This window comes from Rhea pennata, chromosome 12 (assembly GCF_028389875.1).
Source record: "Rhea pennata isolate bPtePen1 chromosome 12, bPtePen1.pri, whole genome shotgun sequence".
In the NCBI taxonomy this organism is placed as follows: domain Eukaryota; kingdom Metazoa; phylum Chordata; class Aves; order Rheiformes; family Rheidae; genus Rhea; species Rhea pennata.
Window position 1 is genome coordinate 21,976,628 of NC_084674.1, and position 15,440 is coordinate 21,992,067.

General features: G+C 36.7%; 1 protein-coding gene across 3 annotated transcripts in view; it reads right to left on the reverse strand.

Moving 5' to 3' along the window:
• Nucleotides 1-15,440, reverse strand: part of STIMATE (STIM activating enhancer) — a 41,483-nt gene that overhangs the window by 5,363 nt on the left and 20,680 nt on the right. For all 3 annotated transcript variants that reach the window (XM_062585210.1, XM_062585211.1, XM_062585209.1), the window contains exons 2-7: nucleotides 14,101-14,149; nucleotides 11,999-12,094; nucleotides 7,990-8,111; nucleotides 3,201-3,313; nucleotides 2,177-2,254; nucleotides 1,166-1,315 (exon numbers count right to left, since the gene is read on the reverse strand). In XM_062585210.1, coding sequence (XP_062441194.1) covers nucleotides 1,166-1,315; nucleotides 2,177-2,254; nucleotides 3,201-3,313; nucleotides 7,990-8,111; nucleotides 11,999-12,094; nucleotides 14,101-14,149 — 608 coding nt within the window. The remainder of the gene's footprint in view (nucleotides 1-1,165; nucleotides 1,316-2,176; nucleotides 2,255-3,200; nucleotides 3,314-7,989; nucleotides 8,112-11,998; nucleotides 12,095-14,100; nucleotides 14,150-15,440) is intronic.

Consider the following 15,440-nt stretch of genomic DNA (forward strand, 5'->3'; position numbering starts at 1 on the left):
TTATTTTCAAGGATTCTGCTCATCCTTCAGGCAAACTGAAAACTGCCCACTTAATATAATTTAGAATAAAGTTATACTCGAATGCAAGGACGTAAGAAATTTTCCTCCTCCATTTCTGGATCTTTTACTTCAGGACACAGCTGACTAATTTCTGAAAATCACATTGTAATACTCTGAAAGTATACCACTAAAAAAAAAATGGAACTATATAGCGATTAACTACACCTACAGCAGAGGCTCTTACATCTTTGTTTTTCTGACAGGTAGAGAAAATATTTAGTTGTTTAAATAGTGCCACCCCACACAAGCATTTCTGACCCATTCAAATTTTGTTCTTCACTGTTCCATTTGTGACATTTTGAAAATGAAGTGAAAGAACAGATACTCTTACTCTAATTAAGTCATCTCAAATTCAAATACAAGATTATGTGCAATGCTTAAAAAGTAATCTGAATGTTTATTTGTATAATGCTGAAAACTAATTGGTTGAGCAGATTTGAAGATTACTATAATACCCTTAGAATCCTTCAAGATCTACATGATGATCAGATGCTTAAAAGGTTAATTTATTCTGTAATAAAACGAGACATTTTTTACCAAGCTGCATATTTGATCATGCATATCCTAGCCCCCTAACTATATTAAAATTTTAATTTGTCTCTATCCGAAAGCGCTGCTGTCTTGAGGGCTAACAAATCCACGAAGACAAGGAAAGAAACGAAGAGCTAGTCTGTTCACCTTCCTCCAACCTGTCCCCAACGACTGCGCCACTAGGGCATTTTCATCCTTGATACCACACTAGCCCTTAACAAATGCTCCTCTAAAAAAATCTAGCCAGTTGTTCCGTCCCTCTTGCTCTCACTTTCAAAAGCAGGCTAATAGCTTAATTAGATTGGTCCGATTAATTTTGTATTCTACGTGGGGTTTTTTAGAAGCATTTGTAGCAATTCATCTGTGATATGTTCTCCTACCTGTCTGGAAGGAAAACAACAACCAGCGAGTACTGGGACACAGCCTTTTCCTTAACTGGCATTCAACTGCAAACACTAGGAGCCATGGCCAGGCATAGATACAAAGAAAAATCAAACTAAATTGACAGTATTACAATGAAATCAGTAACACGAGAGAAAAACTGGACTATAGATTAACTGCAGTAACTACATACTTCTGACTCCGATTCCTCATGTGACGCTGCTCTTCTGTATCGGACTTTACTTCCATTTCTTGTATCTTGTCCTGCTTCCTTTTCTTCAAGTTTAGCTTTTGTCTTCCCTTTCTTCATAAGAAAATTATCTACTACCCAGAACATTAATGCCTGTCAAAGAGAAGGGGGGAAGTTCTTCAGGTTAGTATATGTCCATTAGGTCAACATTTGGATAGAATTAGGGACGCGAAACAATAAAAATGAATTCGTCAAACTGAAAAAAATCCTGTACAAGGATACAGTCACGTGGTTTTATTACATATTGCATGAATGTATAGCTATGAATGTAAATAATTCATTCCTCGGTAGAAAAGGAAAATGAAAAATAGCTACTATTCAGAACAATCACATATTAACTCTTGATATAGAAATGTGAATGGTCTCAGGTAGACATCTTATGCAATGAAGTTTTCCTTCTCAAAGGATAAAAATCCACAGTTGAAGAAATTAATGAAAGAAATGTTATTAACTGCAAAGACAGCATCTCTGGCTTAGTCTCTAAAGCCCAGATAACTGGAAGGGTGTACTTAGGGAAGTATGAATGTACGCTTGCCCTTTTATTCTGCTTCTTTCTATGCCAACCATTATTAGCTATGGTCAGACACAGGATACTTATCTGTACGACTATTGTCAGATCTACTATTTCCTAAAGCAAATTTCACTCTAATTTTATAATCTCTATGACAATATTGTAATATTCTATTCAATATACTGAAGTCATAAGATCAAGGAGGTCTATGAGGCATTGCTGCACTGCTCCTGAGCCCAGTTACTTAGCTCAATATGGATTTCAGCTATTTCAAAATCTATATACCTGCACATTTTATCCATTGTTTAATACCTTTCCTTTTTAAAATTAAGGTAACTTAAACACCAAGGTACATTGTGCTTTAAGGATTAATGTTCATTACTTAATAGATGGGAGAATGAAATACACGTAATTATCTTAGAGAAGCATGCAGTTGTACTAACATTAACAAAGAAGGGAACTATCAGCATGACGATAGCCAGCTCCAGCTGGGGATTCTCTATAGGATTCAATAAAGCTACCTGTGAAAAGAAAAGGATCAAATTCAGATCACAGCAGCATGTGCGGCACAAATGGGTTAGTTAGTGCAGTTGTTCATGTACTAGCTAATACGACAGCAATAGCGTTTATGAACCAAAAAGGACAGCTTCATAGAAAAGGAAAGTATTTAGGGCAGCTTGTAAGTTGCAGCAGATAAATAGAGCGGGGCTGGCAAGAAACCAGCAGTTATCTTAGTCATTTTTGTTTACAAAAGTTTGAAGAGCTGTAAAAGAGCCATCTCGAATGTTTTAGAGCTGTATGCTCCCAAGGAGAATGTTTGCATGTTTAGGAAATTTTGGATTTCACAAAAGTTCAATTAAAACTTCACAAAATATACAGTAAGAGAAGACTCCTAGTTGCCAGATTAGTCCAGAACATGTACGAGTGATTAACAGGCTTTAATTTGCTATAGCAACAAGCACCATCACTTTGAATATTAAATTGCATATATTCTATCAAAATAAACCTGTTTCTAGCCATTAGCAATGGTTTCACTAATCCTTTGTGAATTACTGAAATTCTATAGTTTAAATGCATCAACAAGGTCACATAAAAATGAATCTTCAAAATACTAAAGAAAACAAAATAAAAAAGGTTTAAATTTGGGTTAAAGAACTAAGAAAAGGAGGAACCTACTTTCTAGAGGGTTCAGACAAGTAGATACAGTGTAATTTTACACACTGCTATGTACAGTGAAACCAAAATGTAGTAAGATATGGCCAGCAATGGATGCCAAAAGGCCTAGTTACCTGTATTCTAATCAAGGTACAAGAACATACCACTATGAGAGAGTTAAACGGCATTTACTAGAGGAAATCATGACACTTGGAGATAAGCCAAGCCAAAAAGTGGTATTAGGAATTTATTGCTTTATGGCTTCTTCCACCAGAAAATCATCTGTCTGCAAAATGCTGCGAGAATACAAACCTCCTTCCACTGAGGTATCAAAAGCACTATCACGATGACAGTTTTCTCAAAGGTCATGATCATTATGTACAGAGCACACTGGCCCACCCAAGCTCTGCACTGCCGTTGGTCACCTGCAAAAGAGAAAAGGTTCAATATACATATAGCATTGATTTTACCTCACAATAAATATTTCAGAGAAGCAAGATTAGAAGAGACAGGGCAAATTTATCCTTTTAAAGTACCTTCCTCAACCTCCTTAATATCGTCGCTCCACCCCTCCAACTTTAAAAATAGCAGGTAGAAACTGCATGAAATAGGACTTTATCTGACTCTGCAGTCGCTGGTTATATGGTCACTCTTCTACATAATCAGATGAAAGCAACAAAGATATAGTTGCATCAAATTTCTCACAAAATTCTAATTTTCTCCCTCTATCCTAAAGCATTATATTTCCTAAGTGAGAAATTTTAAGGCAAACATGACCAAAGAAAAATATTTTTCTCTTCTATGTAATTTTTAACAGAAGCGTAATTTTTCTGCCATTCTTGCTAGGCTACCTTAAACAAATTATTTCCCTATACAAAGCTAGTAACAGTAACAATTGCAATTGTGGCAACAGGTGGTGCAAGAGTTGATATAAAAAAGTCAGTTGCCAAAAGAGAAATTTAACTGAAGAAAAAAATTAAGATCAGATTTTAATTTCAGTCTGAAAGTATTTGATATTGTGCTGAATCTTATTAGGATGTGGCCCAGGGAAAAAATGAATGAAGTTATCTGCCAGTGCAGAATAAAGACCATCTGGCATATATATTTGATCAGGAAAACTATGTAGACTCTGAGACACTATATAAAGGAAGGAAGAAAAAAAGAAAAAAGAGACAGTGCATTGTATCATCAAGATTTCACAGTCACATACACTGGTAGAACTTCATTGGAAACAGAGAAAGCTTTGAAGGGCTGCTTTTTTTTTTTCTTTAGATTTCCCCAAAGCCTCCTGCAACATCTTCAAATATGGCTTAAAAATTTTGAGCCTGGGGAAGAGTAATGTGCAAGGGAAAAATCAGATGCCTTTGTATATTTGTAATGCATAATGGCCACTTCCTTTTCTGGAACACTTTTGAAAGGCTTTCAGTATTAATGCTTAATAATAATCTTGAGACTTATTGCCTGCTGCTGAAATGCTACAGCAAAGAGAAACTGATAAATCAGACTGGAGCCCAAATCAAATGAAAATTCCTACATAATTTTTACAGGCTCAAAATTAACACTAAATAGTCCAAAAATAAAATGGTTAAAATGCTCAACTTCTTCATTGTTTACTGCAGTTCAAGGTTTAAGTTGCCTTTTTTAAAAAAAAAAAGAAAAAGAAAAAGAAGAAATTTGAGAGTCAGTGACTTGAACTTAAGCAATTGCGATTCCTTTGGGGATACAAATACTGAATTATATTTGAGAATGAAATTTTAACAATGAGTTCTTATACTCCACAATTTTACTGGCATTCTCTGTTTTTTCATTAAGAAGAAAATATGGAGAAAGAAATCTAGCTCCGCCTGGAGAAGACTAATGAAGAAGGGAGAACGTAATTGTAGTCTTGTGCCATAAAAAGGGTGGGCTATAGAGAAAATGTGAGCCCCACTTCTTAAAGCTACACAGCGCAAGGACAAGAAGTGATGGCCACAAGTTACAGCACAAAAAATTCTGCCTGACAAAGAAGAAAGGTTTTCATAATGAGTGGAGTGTTAAGTCTCCATCCATGGATAAATTCAAACATGGAATGGACTAGGCCCTGAGCAACCTCATCTAGCTGAGGTTAATCCTTGTTTGAGCAGGAGGTGAAATTAGGTGACCTCCAGAGATCCTTTCCAACCTAATTTTTCCTACTATTTTATGAATTATACAACTGAAGTGGAAAAAGTTCAAGTTAATAGCGTCACCATATCCAGTAGGTGAATTTTTGGGACATTTGTACATTCAAAGATTCAGTATGCAAATTCAAATTGGAACTTAAAAGCTAATGTTGAAGTCGTAAACTCTAACTTTGTTTTGGAAGGTTGTTGGCCAGTCTATCCCGATTTCTGATTTTGTATCTGTCATTTTTAACTTGCACATGTAGAATAAACTAGCAAATCCATAGAAATTTTGTTGCTGCAAGAAAAGCACATTAGCACTGAAAATTTTGAATCATCAGCAATCAACAGGTGACAACTGTGTTTAAAAACATTGAGCAATGAAGGAACTAATATATACTAAATAGAGTCTATCAGCAACCTAGTGGAAGTGTGTTTATAGACAGCTCTTGAGCAAATTACTTAAAAGAGTTTTCTTTAAAAATGTCAACTCACAGAGTCCCTTAAAAGTAACTTAAAAGAGTTTTGTAGTAAGTGCACGTCTACTCTACGAGGCTGTAAGTAAATTAATAAGTTACTCTGCAAGGCGCACACAGAGACCTAGCGCAAAGAGGTGCAAATACTTCAATAATGAATATTTCCAAGCCTTCCCAGGTGAGAAGCGAGGACAAGCAGAGAGCGAGCGCTAAGCGGTTTAGCTGCCGAGAGAGTTCATTTTGACAAAGGGGGGGGATTTAAACACCTGTTTCCTACTTGCAGCAGCTAAAGAGGTCTAATATAGACAGGATGGAGAATGGTTTGTATTTATGGTACCAGGGAACATTCTTCTCAGTGCAAAACAGCTTCTTTTTAAAATCTTGCTTACACACTCAGCTACATTAACTGAGCCTACATTTCTATTAAAGTCTAGCTCCTAACGCGCCGAATCTGACAACAGGGCGACAAACCTAATAAACGTTAACAGTTCTGCCACAAAAAGCCCTTGGGCGAGCGTCAGGCTACTCTGCCCATAAATCTGCACACAATGTTATTTTGCTCTGTAAACAGCAACTATTTCTGAGTGTTGGTATTTTGGTATCTATCCTCTCCTTGAGGCATTTACGCTCAAAAACTATCCTCCATATAAAGAGAGGCTCTTAAAACCAGCAGGACAACTGCTATTTTTGTGATAGCTTCTCAAGTAGTGAATCACCAGGGATCAAGTAATAGAGCTAAGAAGGGAAATGAGCTCACAGCGAGAATTAACTTGAGACAAACGATTATTTGGGCACTACAAATGCACACAGCGGGAGAGGAGGCTTCTTTTGGGGGACTCCGTTTCTTTCTCCCCCCCACTTGCAAACAAACTGAAAACACACGGATCTCAAATCTCAGATTCTCTACGATCTCTCAGCGGGCAGAGACCCCACAGCCAGGCTGCCCCACGTAATTACTGGGAACAAGGATCGCAGCCCGTCTCCTCAGCAGAACACAAGTAACGAGTTTGTTTGTGGATTTTTAAGAACTTAGCTAATTCAGTTATAGACACCTTTTAATTAAAACAAAAGCAGGCTCATTGTAGAAGCTATTTCAGAATAGCGAATGAACAGATCTGAATACTTCCCATATCCACCCATGGACACAAACCACTTCTTGTTGAAAGGTCATTAAAACAGGACAAGAGAACATATTAAACAAGAAAAAAAGAACAGAAGGCTATTAGAAAAAGAGTCTGTCAAACTTTTGAGTTATAACATAGTTATGTAATGGATGCATAAAAAAAAAATTTTTGCTCCAACTACAAAGCCAGTTTTACACAGTCTAGAAGTTACTCAGACTGAAATGACTCCAAGCCAAATCAACAATCAGAAATAGGGACCCTGGGCAGTGGGGCTCAACGCTAAGTGAGAAGGGGTAACGTAATGTCTTAGCTCTTTCCTTGCCCTTGTCCTTTCCCCAGGCATTGGAGCCTGGGGGAGAACCCCAATCCTTTGGGGACCCAGGTCTGGGAATTAAACTGAAAGATAACTATTTACTTCTCTCTGTATGGTTAATTTTATCATGGCTTTGCCTTCCAAATCAGTTCCCTAAAGGGTCAGATGAACACCAGTCCAAGGAAAAGAGTAGAAACATTTGGAGAGCGGTAGATGGGAATAAAGCAGATAAACAGGATCATACCAGCGTAGACTTAAAGCAGCTTAAATGGTCATAGAACTGTACCCGAAGAGATACATATCTACCGCACATAAGCGAGAATATATAACAAAAGTTTAAAAATGCACTTACAGTACAAGCAGTTACTTCTCCTAAGAGTATACATCTGGTATAATTTCTATTATAGACTTCTGACATCAAACATTATTTGACTTAATTGTCTATTTCAAAAGTTGTTAAAATATTTGAACTTAAGACCTTTTTAATTTATTTCAGTTCTGCTAGCCGCTTACGATCATTAAAAACAAACTAATCTGCAACACCCCTTACTCCCCCAACAAATATCCCAACTTAATGCTGAATTATGAAACTACTATGGAAGCTTTTGTTTTGTTAGGCCAACACTTTTAGTTAGTTATATAACCATAGGGATTTTTTTTCCCTTGGTAAAGAATCATAATGTTCTTAGAAGGGAACTTCCTTTCCAGTTCTTGTTTCAAGGAATGTAATTTTCAGTAGCTATACTAAACATCAACTTGCATTCCCAAACAGCCAGACTAAGCGATTGAAAAGATAACAGATTGAATAGAATTAAATGTTGAGGTTGAGTACGTATGATATATGAAAATTTTCTGCACCTGCAAATCCACAATTTATTAGCTTTCCTAATATATAAATTGCATGTCAAGCTATAGAACTCTTGTGAGAAGTCAAGTATTAAAATTGCCATTACTAACATTGTGTAATGATTTTATGATAGTCAGTCAAGTGAAATATTCTGAATTCCAGCTCCAAATTCATTTCAGCACAAAACCAGAAACATTTACCATATTCACCAAAGCGAAGGGACTCCCACTGCTGCCACTCCACAATGCTGCTGACTACCCGAATCCCGGCATAGATTAACAGCATTCCTAATGTGGCATCTAACAAGAAGTTTATAAGGTACCTGAAAGGAAAAACACATAAAAGAAATCAAGGGGGCAAGGATAAATTCAGTTTACTGTAACACCACAATTGATAAAAGAAGATATTTGCATATACGTTGAGAAGCCACAGTATTATAAGACTAAAAAATTGATCATTTACCCACTTGGAACTTTAATAGCTTAAGAGTCCCCATTTCTGTCCTTGAAGTTAAGCTCCCAATTACATTTCCATGAACTTTGGTTCATTCGTGTGTGCATGCATGCACTCTAAAAAACCTCCAGTTTTTGTTTTATTCCTTGAAATTGAAACCAGATTTCCTCTTTCCCAACTGTTCATTCTGTATGGAAAAATCTGCATTCGAATAAAACCAGAAAAGGAATAACACCAGAAATTATCTAAAAGATACCTCAGGAAATTCAAAGGGGAACAAAACAAAACATAAGCACACACATTCATTCCAATGGGGAAAGATACAACTGCTAAAACTACGCATAGTTTTTCTTGGCTCAAAGGAGAACTTTTAGCCTCAACAAGGAACAACAAGCAGTGGAATACAATGTCTACAGAGTATTGCCATTGTCTAAGCCAAATTTCAACATATTGAGAGCTAAGAGGAAAACAATTTAATATAGCACCTCCGTGACAGCATAACATACATTTGAGATGCTTTCTGTGGACACACACGACTGCTGCATTACTAATTTTATTAAGAAAAAATTTCCAGGATCTATCTTATGCTTCAAGAAACTGGATATTACACTGGGTTTCAAATTAATTGTTATGTTCTCTCTTCATTAACTTATGCAACTGAATTTCAGAACACCTTGTAAATCAGTTTGCTTTGCTATCCTCCGTTTTGGCTGAACAGAACTGCAGCTGAGAAGGAGCGAGTGAAGGTCACAGGACATATGGTAAAGCCTTGTACCTGCAACTCTTATTTCAAGAGTAAATGGTATTTACAAATATTCAAGCTAAAATTTACAGTCTGTAAGGGCATATATGCAGGGATAAGAATAAGTCAGAGAAAGCTGCGGGCTTCCAGTGGCTGCAGGAACAACTTTGCGTGCACAAGAACAGATTGCAAAGTGGGAAACAAATACAGAATATAGGCACGCAAAATTGTCTCTTCGAGAGGGATTTGGTCTGACCCTCGGGATCCCGTTCAACACGAGGCTCAAACAAAAACAGTGGATACGGCTTGCTTCAGCCAAAACTCACCCATAGCTTCATAACTTCCTAAAAAAATAGTTCTTTTCTAATAGCTCTGTGTCAAATTACAGTTCTGAGGAAGTTCACATCAGACAAACACTAAAATTGACATTAAGTGCTTGGCAGAGGAATCTCAGCAACTACAAGCCTATACAACTCATTTTAAGACCACAAGGGGCTGCTGCAAGCCTGTAGCTGGAGAATTCCAGGAAGGCTTCCAGCAGGGGCAGGGAGAAGGGGCCTGCCAACACCTATCCCGCACCAAACGGCACCTTACTGCGTGGGCACGCTATGACCGATACTTCCAAGCGCATCAGGCTCACTACGTGTAAGCAATATTATCATTCTGTAATGCACTGTATCAACCCTACTTGTGTGCAATCTGCGCACAGGCGCAAACAAGAGAACAGGCTGCTGTCTATCAAACAAACGGATTTGGCCGAGAGTTCGGTAAGAAAAAAGCCCATGGGCTGTACGAAACTCCTAGTGTACAACATACAGTCAGCCGAGCACCCCGGCGCTGCAGAACACTGCTGCTGTTTGCTTGGTCTATTTAAGATCCTTCAAATTACAACTCATCTGTCTTGAGGTGCTTTAATGGACATTTTCTCAGCTTTGATCTACCAAGTATCTGCCTGAATTCTAGCAGTTCAATAATCACAGCAGCAAACTAACAAATTGCAATCACCAGTCACTGTTCTTGCTAATGTTACCTAAAACTATATTTATCATTTTTATTCAGAAAATAATCCATGAACATAGGATAAGAAATAGGAAAGAAAAAAAAAACTATTCATAGGATAAGAATAGGAAAGAAAAAAAAAACTATTCATAATATAGTTTGCTGTTAAATGCTTACTATTATTGAAACTCACACATAGAAAGCCTTGATTTTATTCATTAATTTTGACCTATTTGTACTCTCAAGATCCAATTGTCCTTTCACGGGAAAAATGTATTTGGTTGATACAATATGCTCTTTTTCTGCTAATCTGGAGGACTTGCACCTTCAACTGAGAAATTACACAGCTTAACATAGCAATTGTCGTTACCCTGAAAGCAGAGTGAGTAAAAGGCATTTCTCCCACCCTCTTACTTTTTGTGCATGTCAAATTACATTTACACAGAAAGAAGCATTTGAATACAAAGTTATATAGACTATATCAAAACATATGTAGATGAGAACACACACATTAAACTTTTTTTAATCCAAAATAACATACCAAGGTATCTCTTGCATTTGTTACTTATAAGGCCATTACTTATAGTCAATATTTTTCATGTTAAAATATTCACGAAAATTCCAGAACTAGCAGAATTTACCATGCAAAGAAGAGTCTCTTACTCTATCCACACAACAGGCTGCTACTGTCAAAAGCTGCTTTAGTACTAAAGGCCAATTTCAGGATGCTTAGCAAATGTTATTTTGAAAATCCAATACATGCAATATGCAATTGTTTAAATATTTTAATAAAGTACTAAGCTTCAACACTGACAATTTTGGACACATTTTGGTTAGCTCGTTTAAAGACATAAAAAGGAAATAAGAGCAATTTTCATCTGCCAGATTTATAAATCTCTCAGGAAATTCTTAGATCAGTAAGCAGGGAAAAATCCTACTCTGATACTTGGCATTATTGAAACTCTCATAATTATATCCTGATCTTTATAGCTAGTCCATTAAAATAAATGTACGTTCCCCTAACAAAATGTTTTCTGGTGGGAGGAGAAATGGCGTGTTATACCACCACATATTTATAGCATGCAGGAACACCAAGCAAACTATGCAGAAATATAGTAAAACAAAATACATAGACTTATGAAGAAACACAAACACAGATGCCTTGAGGTATGTAGCTCCTCTGATTACCAAAGAACAACAGCGACAAGCTGCCGCAGAAGGAACTGGATTTGTCTTAAAGGGCAAATGACTAGTTTTTTTAAAAAAAGTAATTTCACAGCTTCTATTACCAGAAACTTGCAGGCTTCTTTGAGCATGAGTCCTATCAAGAACAAACCCAAACAATTACCATTTGCTTCAGTAGCTCCCATAAAGAGCCTGAAGGGGTCTTAGTCACAAAATCTTCAGGTTTAATATAGTGCTGTGAAATGGGTATCTACTTAGTCACACCGCTCCAAGCTTGAGTTTGCAAAATTCATTTCTGTATTAACTGCCTAAGTACCAAGCAACATTTCCTGCTATTAATAAAGTGAAAATAATACTGCAGGAGCAGTGGATTTTAAAAGAGACAAGTTTTTCCAAAATATCCTGAAAGCTACTTGACTTTGTATGAAACCCTGGTTGCAGTGAACAGTGAACTTGGAGGTCAGTGTACACAGTTTCATGTTCGTTTTCACTGGTCCTCAGTATCTCTTACCTCCTTCAGTAAACTGCCTCATATTACAGCGTTCTTCCTAAGTCTTTGTTCATTAACTGTGGAAGCAGCAATAGGGTTTGCCCTCAGTCTAAAATATCCACACACAGACCAGCTAAAGCATTCCCAGACCCTGTCAAACGAGAATAAGATGATCAGGATTCTAATCCTTGACTAACTAAACTTAAAACACAGGTTTTCAAATGTGACTGAAGCACTGAAAACGATTTCGCAGAGGCTGCTTGCGTTATTGTCCAAGCGCACCACCAAACTCAACAGGAGAGCTTCCAAAGAGATCAGTCAGTCTAAATTCAACACTTACAGTGAACAAGGGTCTTCTTCTGTAAGGTCTGATAGATACACATTTGCGAAGTGGATGAACAACATCCCTATGGCTTGCTTGGAAGTATCTAAAAACCTATAGAGAGTAAAAATAATAGCTTTTAAGACACACACACAAAAATGTTTACACCACAGTAAGACATGGCAAATTTATTTTAGTTAAAATTCCATCCCAATTATTTTATTTCTTTTCTCCGAATGAGAACACAAGAAGAATAGCGTGCTGTTGTACGTAGCTTATTCAACATTGTTCCATTTTCAATTCAACCCCTTGGTATTTTTTTTCTTGAATATTGCTAACAATAATCGAAGTGCACCAACCTGAGACCTTGGTGCTGTAATTTAAAGCCTAGGGAGAACCTTCCAGTATCATACGCATTATCTAAGAACTAATACCCACTAAGCTAGCTAAGACTTTAATAACCTTCTGTAAACAACGACTATACCAGCCTTGCTAAATATTTCAGTCCTTTAACGTTCATGCATTTTTAGCACGTTTATGGCACAGACAAAAATAAAATCCTCATTGCATGCTTCTTGGTGTACAAGATAATAGCTGGCTAACATCTGCTTAACCTATAGTATTCTACTAAAAAGCCAACACAGGTACTTCTCACTGAAAGTACGAAGTGGCTATACCAAATCTCAGCTAAAATACAACAGCTTAGACCACACCATGAAAGAACTGCAACCTCAAAAGCACTATTTCCAGGGCAGACAGATGAGTTGGAGAGAAAACACTTTTACTACTTACAGGGAGAGGAGAAAAAAAAAAAAAAAAAAGAAAGAAAGTTATCTATTTATATTTTAAATACTTAGGTACAGATTCAGTATTGATTCCAGCCCCTTAGTAACATTCTTTTGTTATGATATCTTGCACAAAACTGAACTTCTATTAGATGTGTTATTAAATATGCTGAATATATTAGACGTGTTATTAAATACGCTGAATATACAAACGGTGTTAAAAGTATACATAGGCAACTGCACGTTCTTTATACAGATTAGTGCTCGGTTTGCCGGTGGTTTTCTTGTCTCAGAAGCCTAATGCATCAAAACAATATTTTATGCCTGAATTTAATCTCCCTTCCCTGACAACCTGATCTTAAATTTTATTCTCTCACAGTCATTTCACAGCAATGGAAGTGCTGGCAATGGTGCGGGGAGCCAGCGAGTCACCTGTCTAATTAGTGCCACATGCTATAAGTAACAGTTCTGAAGTTCCCCAACCAGATTCGTTGCTTAAAAATTAAGAGCTACCATGCTACGGAGAATTTCAGGCAGACAGAGACTGTCCTATGCAAAGATTTCATATGTATCTTTTCAATAACTTGAAGGTCCCGATTAGTTAGGAAAAGCAACATTGTATGAGATTAATTGAAACCATTAAAACAAAAACCCTGTATTCTGCAACAACCAGAGCAATTGTGCAAGATTTATACCGGTCTCAGCATACAATCAGCACAAGTTATGTTACAACTTTCAAAAAGTAATAAAAATGAATACAGTTTTAATCTCATATTCTTTGATGGCTTATATATTCATATGTTTTGCCTTATACATAACAGGATTGCTACAGAGCATGAAATTTTGTTTATGCTTAGCACAGAACTTAAAAGTTTGTAGCTTAGGAAAGTAACCAGACCTACTGGTTACTGATAAACAAATGACTTCCATCTCTAAAAGCATTTATACAGACCGGTGCACTGAGGACTACAGATTTAATTAGATTTTAAAGAGAATCTCATATATAATCAAGAGTGCTTTCATTTATTTATTTAACACTGTGTGCCAAATTCTATGGCCTCCATAGGAAGAGAAGATCTTAGCAAGATTTTTTGCGCCTTCACGATGAAATGCAACTTAAACTTTATGCTTAAAATGCAATTTTTGTAGGAAGTGTTTAGTACGAACAAACTAGCAGGCAAATAAAAGAGAGGGTAACAATTTTGCACTGACTTGTGTATTTTGGTAACCTTGCTCATCACTTTCAGGTGTCGTCATCATAAGCAAACAATCATTCTCTCAATTGCTAAAACATCAAGAAATCAAACGCTCAAAATTCAACACACGGAAACATACCATATCTTCCAAGGACGTCTTTCATGCTTTGGTTCTCTGAAGCGTTTTACTAAAAATAAATAAATAAATAAATAAATCAGCAACTCTCAAGCCAACAAAAATATAGGAAAGTGAAAGCAAACCATCTTGTCGAAATGCTATATTCTTTTATAAATTAGATCCTCCACAAGTGCATTTCACTATCAATCCCTAGGGGGAGGTATGGTAAGATAAACTGTCTCCCTTCTGTCAGCTAAGAGTTCCTACATATCTGTTGTTTAACTGGCAATATACGCCCCAGGAAAAAATGATCTGTTACCCGATAACCACTCCATTGGCCTTCGTGTTCACAACTGCCCATGCAGAAAATTTAATTTCAGGTAGTAAAGCAAGTTCAGGATAATATTAGAAACAGCAGTTTCTTTTGCTCACTGAGACAAAAACTCAAATAGGAAAATAGTTTTGCGCTACAGGGGCGGTCTACAATATCAGAAGGAAATCAGCAAATTAATAACAGGAAATCGGCAGATTAATAACAAGACAAATATTATCTGACAAAGCATATGTGTTTTGTGGATTACAAACCAGTCTTTTGTGTGCAACCTGAATTCCAAAGGGAGAGCAAGACTGATTTTCTAAATCAGATAATCCCTTCATAGAAGCGACACTTGTCAGCCTACAAAAAACTCAAACCAAAAATCAAATATTAAAAGTGACGCCAACCATACGATGGTTTAAAAAAAAATTACTATTTCCACCTTAATAGAATTTGTAATACTCATTTATCCTCTGTTACAGTGGTAAACTATTAATTCATTATATGCCAAGAACAGACCAAAGATAATCTGGTAACGATTAACATCCCTTCCTCTCCACCCCACCTTCCGGGATAAAAATAATAAAAAAACATGATTGTTTAACTACCTTTTCCCCCACGTGGATTTTAAAAAAGGTTGTGTACTGGCTTTTCAAAAATGCAAATACAACCTTTTACTTCCTTCTTCTACTAGAGTTAATTGCCAAATGTCACGATACTTTGTTTTTTGGTATAAGAACCATCCCTAAGTGACAAGGGATGCTGTTATTGCCACAATATTTAATCTCCAGGTGGGCTATACTGGCTTTACTTCCTTCTTCTGTCCAAAGCCCAGAGTCTTTCAAAACCATCAGAAATGTGATATGGCACCCACTGATTCCTTTGACAATCTTGATCACGAAGAAAAATTATTTATGCTCTTACTTCAGAAGCTCTCTCAAAAAAGAAAGGTGATTTAAGACTTTGTTGCCTCTCTCACCTTCTACTTCCTGAGGTCCAAGTAGAGGCAAAAAGCATAGCAGGAATAGCCACACTAAATACCAAC